This window comes from Podarcis filfolensis (assembly GCF_964270895.1).
Source record: "Podarcis filfolensis genome assembly, chromosome: 16".
NCBI lineage: Eukaryota > Metazoa > Chordata > Lepidosauria > Squamata > Lacertidae > Podarcis > Podarcis filfolensis.
Window position 1 is genome coordinate 11,235,416 of NC_139620.1, and position 10,301 is coordinate 11,245,716.

General features: G+C 49.1%; 1 protein-coding gene and 1 long non-coding RNA gene across 2 annotated transcripts in view; one reads left to right on the forward strand and one right to left on the reverse strand.

The window, feature by feature from the left end:
* Nucleotides 1-60: 60 nt before the first annotated feature.
* LOC310752027 lies at nt 61-3,471 on the reverse strand. Its single transcript, XR_014542802.1, has 3 exons — nt 2,089-3,471; nt 1,406-1,582; nt 61-1,277 (listed from the first exon to the last, which is right to left on the reverse strand). It is a non-coding gene; the product is annotated as an uncharacterized lncRNA (long non-coding RNA).
* Nucleotides 3,472-7,925: 4,454 nt separating this feature from the next.
* Nucleotides 7,926-10,301, forward strand: part of EML3 (EMAP like 3) — a 37,417-nt gene continuing 35,041 nt past the window's right edge. The window contains exon 1 of the mRNA XM_083591031.1: nt 7,926-8,482. Within this exon, the coding sequence (XP_083447157.1) occupies nt 8,158-8,482 (325 nt within the window). The 5' untranslated portion in view covers nt 7,926-8,157. The remainder of the gene's footprint in view (nt 8,483-10,301) is intronic.

Here is a 10,301-nt window from a genome sequence, read left to right on the forward strand (position 1 = left end):
TTCTTGGACTCCAGCTCCCATCAGCCAGTATGACTATTGGTCAGGGGCAGGGCTGATGGGATATGTAGTCTAGCCACATCAGGAGGGCCTGACAAGTTCCCCATCCCTGCTCTGTTGACTGACCTCCTGTTATTGCAGTCTTCAGCAGCTGGGTGCCTTCTGGATGTTTTGGACTACAATGCCCATCAGGGCTGAGATGGGAGTTGGAGTCCAAAATATCTGAAAGGCGTCCCAGTTGCTGAAGGCTGCTTTATGGGGTCTCCATAGCTTCCATCTCCACCGTGGACAATGTCTGCAGCTACCCCTGCCCCTTTGGTCTCTCCTGCCTCTCCTAAGGTGGTGTGTTCTACACACACAAACCTTAAATTCTGTGCCCAGGATGCCAAATCCTGCACCAGTACAAAGTGAATTCTGCAACTTGCCCAAATCATGCAAATATGTCAAATGTGCATACTTCCTTCTTTTTTGCGTAATGTCTTGGGTGTTTTTTGTTTTCTGCTCATGGAGAGGAGGACAAAGCTTAGGCAGGTGCTGGTGACTTGCTACGAGCTACTGGGAATATTATTCACAGTGCAAGCCTATGGGTGTGTCTATTCCGAAGTAAGTCACATTGAGCTCCATGGGAACTTCCTGTTTTGGGGAGATTTCAGCAAGCACCACCCACACAAGGTGATTTTAAAAAAATGAAACCTGAGAGTCTCCGAAGAATTAAGAAACCACTGCAAACATGCAACCCTGTGTTTCCTCCTGTCCCTTCCTTCACCTTTCTGGTCAAACTTCACAGTTAAATCTGCTTTTTTTTGTTTGCGAACTGATTGCAGCAGGCGCCCGCCAGGGGATCTTTCCCCCACCCCTGCATACTTTGGCAATGCTTGTACAGTGCTTCACATCCAAGCCAGATTAGTTTCTGAAATGGCTCTCCCATACCCAGTTCATACCTAAGCATCTGTAACAGGGGTGGGAATCTCAAGCCTGGTGGCCAAATGTCGCCCCCCCCCCCAAGCCCCTCTGCCTGGCCCTCGGGAGACTCTCTGGGCCACACAGCCTCCTGACCCTGCTTCACTCCCTGCCTGCGTGTTTTCTCCTAACTGGAATATGCCCTTGAATGATGAGTTTTCTTGTTTCCCAGGACAGAGAGGAGAGTGCGTAGAAACCACTTTTTTTTTACAAGAGTACAAAAATTAACATTCATTGCTCTGTTCGCTTTCACCTCTTGCCCCACCCACCATCAACACATGGCCCTTGCAAGGGAATGTGGCCCCTGAGCTAAAAAAAGACTCCCAATTCTTGATCTATAAAATCCCATGCATTTGTTGTTGTTGTTTAGTCGTGTCCGACTCTTCGTGACCCCATGGACCCCATGCATTTACAAACCTGTAAATCCCATGCATTTACAAACAAAGACTCCCAATTCTTGATCTATAAAGTCCCATGCATTTACAAACCTGCCTCCCAGTATCGAGGCAACAATTCACACTCAAATCTGTTCTAGCTGGGTATACTTGGTGGAAGTATGAAACTCTGTGGCTTGACCATATTGAACACCTTGGGGACAAGGGACAAGCCTGGTGTCACTGACGCCCTGTTTTCCATACCAGACGGCCATAGCTGTCAACTGTCCCTTATTTGGCGGGAAACTCCCTTATCCCAGCGCCGTGTCCCGCTGCTGTCCCTTATTGATGATGTCACTTAAATTTCCCAGGTTTCATGCTCACCTGGCTCGGGAGGGAAGCAGCAGCTCGGGGTCCTCTGTTGTGAGAGAGAGAGAGCGCTGGCGCCGTCCTGGCGCGAGGCGTTCCATCAGCCCTTCCCCGCCCGGGGGGGGAGGGAGGGAGAGAGACTCGCCCATGCCACCTGCGAGCCCGGAGGCGGCCTGAGGGAGGAGGAAGAGGAGGGGATGGGGAGGGACGCAGAAGGGCGGCGCTTCAGCGGCCGCGGCGGCGCCACAACCACCTCATGCCAGATTGACAGCATCTGTCAATCCTACCAATGTATGTAACTCTTTACAATAGCAAAATCCCTTATTTTGGCTGCTGATCCCTTATTTTCGAGGCTGCTGGTCCCTTATTTTCAAATCTGTAAGTTGACAGCTATGCAGATGGCATTCCCTTCATCGCTGCAGAACTACACCTTCCCTCCCAGCTTCTAGGAGTGGCAATCTGGGCTTCCAGGGAAGAGGGCGTGTCTTCCGGTCAGACATGAGCCTCAAGACAAATCCATTTCAGCTTTTTAAAAAATTGCAGCCAACATCGCAGGAACTTGTTTCCAGTAGCTTAAAGTATTGCCCAATAAGCTGATTCAATGGCTGTGGTCAGCGGTCGCTGGGTTCAACATGTGCCTCTTGCCAAGCTGTATGTTCTGGGAAACGTTGAAAAAAATGATCAAGGAGCTGTAGCAATTCCCCCGGTGAAGGCAGGTGCATTAGGACAAATGTGCTGCCCCACCAACCTCAGCCAGACCCCACATGATTGCCTTCTCCCATGCAACCAGTCCAGGGGGTGGCCTGGCCTGTCAACTTCCTCCTCCTTAGTCTCAGTATTGACCCTTGCAGAACTCAGCAAGGAGGCTCCACCTATTAGGGCCAGATCAATACCTTTAGAGACCCTAAGCACTTAAAAGATTTTGGTTCCCCCATGTATTTCTAATTCAAAATACAGTGGTGCCTCAGGTTAAGAACTTAATTCGTTCTGGAGGTCCGTTCTTAACCTGAAACTGTTCTTAACCTGTGGTACCACTTTAGCTAATGGAGCCTCCTGCTGCCGCCGCACGATTTCTGTTCTCATCCTGAAGCAAAGTTCTTAACCCGAGGTACTATATCTGGGTTAGCGGAGTCTGTAACCTGAAGTGTCTGTAACCCGAGGTACCACTGTATAAACAATAATAAACTAAAATAAAATTGTATTCTTCGAAACGAAACAGAACCTACAGTAAGATGGAAAATAATGTTTATTTTTGTATTCTTCCACTTTATATTGTTTTTTGGGGAGGAATCTCCTACTTTTTCTAATTGCAAAGTCCTTGATCAGATCCTCCAAACTAATCTTACGTAACACATCTGCTTCTGTACTTAGTAGAGATGAGGCGTCCAGCCTGCCTTGCTGCATAGTTGTTCTGTTGGGATTTTTAATATTCTTCAGCTGAGAAAATGAACACTCAGCTGATCAATTTGTGACCATTACCGGCAATGGAAAACGCCTGTGCTGCTCCCCTTCCCTAGATGCCTTAAGCACGTGCCTATTTTAGTTATCCCAGCCCTGCTGCCTTTTGCTCAGCCTACTGTTGGTCTCCCTGCGTTCTGGCCCATCAGTCCCAAAGGGCTCCATCTATGAAGAAAGGTTACGACATTTGGGAGTTTTAAAGTTTGGAGGAGAGGCGAGTAAGGGAGGACATGATAGAGCTGTATAAGGTTATGCACGGTGTGGGGAAAGTAAATAGGAAGATGTTTTTGTTCCCTTTCTCATCATTCTAGAACCTGGGGCTATCCAATGAAGCTGAATCACAGAATCGTGGAATTGTAGAGTTGGAAGGGACCCCAAGGGTCATCTAGTCCAACCCGCTGCAAAGCAGGAATCTCAACACGCGGTCGCCCACCTATTGGGAGATTCAGGGCAGACAGAAGGAAGGGCTTCTTTACACAGCACTTAGTTAAACTGTGGAACTTGCTTGCTCCCCACTGGTGGCAGTGATGGCCACCAAGTAGGGTGGCTTTAAAAGAGGACGGGAGAAATTAATGGAGGAGAGGGATATCGATGGCTACAAGTCTATATGGTCACATTCTCCCTCTACTGTCGGGAAGCAAACTGCCTCTGAATACCAGTTACTGGGAATCACAACTGGGGAGTCATTCTGCACAGAAACAGTAAAGATGTTTGTACCTTTAAGAACAGTTTCTGTGAGCTCTGGGCTGATTGGGTACAGCTGGCCATGGCTACAAAAGGAGAAAAGCTGCAGTTTGAACTCTGCCTGCAGGAAAAACACCCAACAAGCTTTGCTGTTTGTTGTTTTGAAATAAAACCTTTATTTTGGTTTGGTTTTACACCAGTCTCATGGTGTCACAGTTTCCGTCATCTGCCACCAGTGAAAAACCCCCTCTAACATTGCCGCTGCGTTCAGGTCCTGTTTGCCGGTTTCCCATCAGCATTTGGTTGGCCACTGTGTGAACAAGATGCTGTACTAGACGGGCCTTGGGCTTGATACTGAAGGACTCTTCTTTTGTCGAACCTCACAAGAGGGACGAGACGAATCAGCAATTCCCTCTGGTCAATTGATCCGACTCGGCCCAAAGGTCAGCAATGCCTTTGGGGGAGGGATTGGGCCCCCCACTGACTCCACCTTGTTCACTGACTGCTCAGATCTGGAGTGCAAGTGGTGTTGGGAGTTGGACGTCCACACATCCTGTCCTGCTAGAAGAATAAGATCCTTCAACAGCTTCTGATTTTCCAGGCTGAAAAAATAGAAACCACCAACCAGGGCCAGGAGCCAACAGAAGTCGCTTATCTGTATAAAGCTTTCACCAGACACTTCCTCCTCTGTGACTTGCTTGAGAATGCAAAGAGTCTTGTATTCCCTATAAAGATGTATATTTGAAAACGTTTGGGCTTTTTTCATTTTTAACAATGTTATTTTTCCTTTCTTTTTTCATTTTTTTGTATGTTTTCCCCCCTCTTTTGTATATGCAATATGTACATGTATTTGTAATATGTACAGTGGTACCTCGGGTTAAGTACTTAATTTGTTCTGGAGGTCCGTTCTTAACCTGAAACTGTTCTTAACCTGAAGCACCACTTTAGCTAATGGGGCCTCCTGCTGCCGCTGCACGATTTCTGTTCTCATCCTGAAGCAAAGTTCTTAACCTGAGGTATTATTTCTGGGTTAGCGGAGTCTGTAACCTGAAGCGTATGTAACCCGAGGTACCACTGTATCTATATGGCTAAATCAGGACAGAGAGAGAGAATGCAAGTCTCCAGTCCTCACGTTCCCCAGCTGAGGACCAGTTTCCAGCTTTAGGGGCTGAAGAAAATAAAGTAAAAGCTCCTTTGCTTGGCCAAAGGAGCTAGGGCAAGCTATAGGGATGCCTGGTCATCTATTTCATGGTCTTCCCTTCCTGAGGGTAGGCAGTTTATGATTTGCTGAGGCCCACAAATTCAGAGAATGGGCAGACTTCAGGCTTGCGGGATCAACAAAATAGAGCCAGTGAAAGCTGCTCCAGTCAGGCTAAGGAAGTGCTGCCCCACCAGTCTGTAGTCTTCCTACAGACTGCCTCCACTTGCCTGCCTTCTGACTTACCAGCTGCCTAGGGGATGGCAGCAACTGACAGCTCCCTCCATCTGAGTTGTTGCCTGACAGAACTTGTCAGGGAGGAGGTGGAGGACAAAGCTAGAATTGGTTGGCTCTGCCCGCCATTGGATCTGGCGCCACCTACTGGTGGGCTCCCTCCCTTCAGCCCAACCAGTCCCAATGGGCACCAGCTACCACTGAACAGAACCCAAGGTCTGCCAATCAGAGCTGGGTGCAAAATAATGGTTGAGGGGCAGTGCTGGCAGCAACCCAGAAATAAGGAGCAGGGTGCCTGTGAGCACATGCTCGGCCAAGGAGTTTATCTTTCTGACACCTGCTTCTCTTTTTTGCCTGTGAAAGGGCCAGATCACTCTTACCAAGGGTCTGAACTGATTCAATAATAATAATAATAATTAATAATAATTTATTTGTACTCCACCTATCCAGCTGGATTTCCCCAGCCACTCTGGGCAGCTTCCAACAAATATTAAAAATACATTAAAATGTCACATATTAAAAACTTCCCTGAACAGGGCTGCCTTCAGATGTCTTCTAAATGTCAGGTAGTTGTTTATCTCTTTGACATCTGATGGGAGGGCATTCAACAGGGTGGGCGCCTCTACCAAGAAGGCCCTCTGCCTGGTTCCCTGTAGCTTTGCTTCTCGCAATGAGGGAGCCACCAGAAGGCCCTCGGCGCTGGATCTCAGCATCTGGGCAGAACAATGGGGGTGGAGACCCTCCTTCAGGTATACTGGGCCAAGGCCACTTAGGGCTTTAAAGGTCAACACCAACACTTTGAATTGTGCTCGGAAATGTACTGGGAAACATGCAAGTCTCCTGCCCTCCTTCCACCTATTTCATCTCTCTCTCTCTCTCTCCCCCTGCGCCCCCTTCAGTGGTGGCTTGTGCCCAATGCGACTGGTAGAGCAGATGGCAAAGGAGCCCAAATTCTAGGTGGAGCTAATGATAAGCAGAGAAAACTGACTCAAGGTTTCTCCCCATCCTCTTCCCTGTTGAACGCTACAAGGACAACACTGAGATTAAGGAGGAGGAACATCAGTGCTTATCGGGTGTACTGATAAGCAGTTCTACCCCCTGGGACGGATGTACGTAAGGAGTCTGGCATGTTGGGCTTGGCAGGATGCCTCCTAAGAACATACAAAGGGCCTGGCTGCTGGATCAATGGCCCAACAAGGTCAGCATCCTGTTCTCACAGTAGCCAACCACAGTGCCCACCTTCGATTCCCAGCAACTGTTATTATTCAGAGGCATACTGCCAGTTCCGAAGTCTCTGGCCTCTTATTTACAGAGAGTCCAGGGGGTGGCACTGCTTGCCAGCTTCCTCCTCAGTTTTGCTTTTGTAAAATTCAGCAGAGAGGAGGAGGAGGAGGATGGGGACAAAAAAAGAGAGAGATTGAATTGGCTCTTCCTGTCATTGGCTCTGGCGCCACCTACTGGTGGGCTCCCTGCCTGCCACCCCATTGGTCCGCACTAACCTGTGCTCTGACCAGCAGCAAGGACTCTTAATAGCTCAGGTATGAAGAGCCAGCACCAGACTCCAACTCCTATCAGCCCCAGCCAGCATGGCCAATGGTCAGGGCTGATAGAAACTGAAGAGGTGGTGACATAGGCTCCCCCCATCCCTGGGCCAGTGTGATGTAGTGGTTAGAGCACTGGACTAGGATCTGGGTGACCAGGGTTCAAATCCCCACTCAGCCATGAATGTCACTGTGCAACCCTGTGAAGGGGGGACAGTCACAGCCTCTCAGCCTAGCCTACCTCACAGGGTTGTTGCGGGGATAAAGAGGAGAAGCTCATATGCCAGCTTGAGCTCCTCAGAGAGGTGTGATATAAACCCAATTGCTTTCAGTTGCTGTTGTTTTTAATTAGTCAAGAGGTATGCAAATGTTATTAAGTAAATAAAAATGATCAATGTCATCATCTGAGCATGAGTCTCTTGAACAGGGGTCAGCAACCTTTTTCAGCCATGTGCCGGTCCACCATCCCTCAGACCATGTGGTGGGCTGGACTATGGGGGGGGGATGAATGAATTCCTATGCCCCACAAATAACCCCGAGATGCATTTTAAATAAAAGCACACATTCTACTCATGTAAAAACACCAGGCAGGCCCCACAAATAATCCAGAGATGCATTTTAAATAAAAGGGCACATTCTACTCATGTAAAAACATGCTGATTCCGAGATCATCCGCGGGCCGGATTGAGAAGGCGATTGGGCCGCATCTGGCCGCTGGGCCTTAGGTTGCCTACCCCTGCTCTTGATCCTCAGGGTATAGCTGTCAACCTTCCCTTTTTTTGCAGGAATTTCCCTTATTTCAGCACCGTTTCCCACTGCTTCCCGATGCTATCCTGGATTGTTAGATATCCCGTAGACTGTCTCCGGGACAGGTGAGGCTGCTGATCCCTTATTTTCAAATCCAAAAGTTGACAGCTATGCCTCAAGGTCGCGGGTTCGAGCTCCACCTGAGGTGAAACATTTCTGCATTGCAGGGGGTTGAACTGGATTGACCCTTGCCCCTTGTGGTCCCTTCCAATTCTACAATCCTATGATTCTAGGACCATCTTGCCTGCCTGCTTTCCACAGCCCCTTCCGTTCTCCATGGAGAAATCAGGCGTTAGGAGGACTTTTCCAACTCTCTTAGATCAACTGGAGAACCTCCAGCGAATATGTCCCACCGCTGCCCCCTCTCCCCTCTTTCCAATTTGGTCCAGCAGAGCGCCGGGGTCTCGTCGCCCCTCCATCTCCCCGCTAGCCAGTTCTTTCCTGTGGGCCCAGCCGAGCGCTTGAGAAACTAACTTTTTTTAAAAATGAAAAACCAAACAAAAAATCCCAGCTAGGCGCGAGCGAAGACAGCGCGATGCAAGACTTGTGTGTTTTTTCTCCTCTCCCTGCAAGGGAAATGACATACCGCCCTTCTTGCTTCCTGGGGGTGGGGGAGCCCGGCCCCAGCAGCGCGATCGGGACAGGGCGGGCGCTTCTGCTGCTTTTGCTACCGCCGCCGCCTCCGCTCGCCGCTTCCCGCAAGTCTCCGGGACCTTTCTGGCTCCTTCATCCCCTGGCTCATTCGCCTGGCGAGGGGGGGACAGAAAAACACGCGATCGCCGGCTGGAGAGCGCATGGAAGCGCGGCGCGGCGCTGCTCGGCCACCACCATGGACGGCTACCCGGAGCGCAGCCCCAACGGTGAGCTTGTGATTTATTCTGATTTTATTTTTGTTTTGCCCCGTGCAAAGATCCGACGCCCTCCATTTCCTCCCCGTCAGGGGGAACTTGGGGAACAGGAGCGCGGAGGAGAGTTGCCTCGCGCCCTGACGCGAGGGGGCGCTGGAGAGAGGTGGGGCAACAGAAGCGGGGCGAGGTTGCCAAGCGGGTTGAAACGGGCGCAGCGCGATCTCTCCCCGCGACATCCTTGCTTCCCCCCACTCCCGGATGATGTCGGGTTGGGAGCGCAGAGGACTGGAGATCGCCTCCGCCCCGCGCCCAACAACACAAACGCGGATACTTGTGGCGTAAAAACAAACAAACACGTGGGTGAAGCTGCAACCCGCGTTCAACGTCCTGGAGAATTTAAAAGGGACACAGCAAGCCTTACATCGGAGTAAACAAACGAAGGATCGAGTTGTCCAGTTTATAAACTTAGGCATGCTCACTTGGGAGTTAAAGCTGAACTCGCTTACTGAGTGGTAGACCCCATAGAACACAGTGGATTTGATATTATTATTATTATTATTATTATTATTATTATTATTATTATTATTATTAAGCCTGCTCTGCTGCTTTTATGGAATAAACAAGCAAAGAATCCAGCTCCCCCAACTTGCAATTATTACTCCTTTCCAAGTACCTTAAAACCACTAGAAGGTGGTTTGCAGATGTGCAAAGGTTCAGGGGGCATTGTGCTGTTGAGCAAGGGCAGATTTTGTTGCTGTTAAGGAGCTAGGAGGCATAGGGTGAGAGAGAGTTGTGTGCCTAGTGCATGCAGTGTATGGTTGCAGAGGAAATGTGGGTTGGTTTGGTGGGAAGGGTTTGGGAAGTACGCACTGTGTGAATCTCTCCCTGGGGGAAGCAGGAGGTTTGTGTGTGTGTCCCTGTGTAAATATACTACGTCAACATAGGAGGAGAAAAGTGTTGTGTATGTATATGTGTGTGAGATTCTGTGAGCAGAGTTTCCACAGTGGAAACAACATGCAACCTGTGTGCAAGAGCATTGTGCATATGAGGTTTGCCCATGTGTTTTTTCCTCTTCTTTAATCTGAGAAGCATGTGCAAATGTCTTGTGGATGCGGATTTCCACAGGTCTACAGTCAGTGTTTTGGAAGACGCTGCCCTCTGTGGTACCTGTGGTTGCTGGACTACAACTCCCATCTACCCCTGATCATTGGCCATGCTGGCTGGGGCTGATGGGAACTGAAATCCAACAGCGTTTGTAAGGCCATGGGCTCCCCATCTCTGCTATACACTTCTGTCAGTGCATTTAATATGTGATCCCTGGTAGGTTGAGACAAGATTGGTCTAGAACAGGGTACAGGGAAACTGTGCCCCTCCAGATGTTGCTAAACATCTACCATTGGCCTTGATCATTGGCCATGCTAGTGGAGACTGGTGGGAGTTGGAGTTTAGCAGTATTTGGAGTTGGCACCAAGCTTTCTGACACACACACACAAAAAAAAACAAACTACCCCTTCCACTTCTCCCCCAGTGTTTTGTTTTTTATTAGGCAGTAATGTCTACACGTGCACACTCCTCTTTGCTAGAATGACAGGCTGCCCCCTCCCTTCTAAAGGTAAATAGCGTCAATATTTATAGTGCCTTCTAAATAACACCAAAATTTCCCCCCCAAGTTTGTGCATGATAGAATCTTTATCCCTGCAAATCTACAGTGGTTTTTTCTTCCTTCTATTCCTAGGCAAAGAACCTGTAGGGATTCGTTCCCTGCTTGGGATACATTTTTGCATATAAACAAATTCACTCACACCCTGACATACTTCTCTTTAGTCCTGAG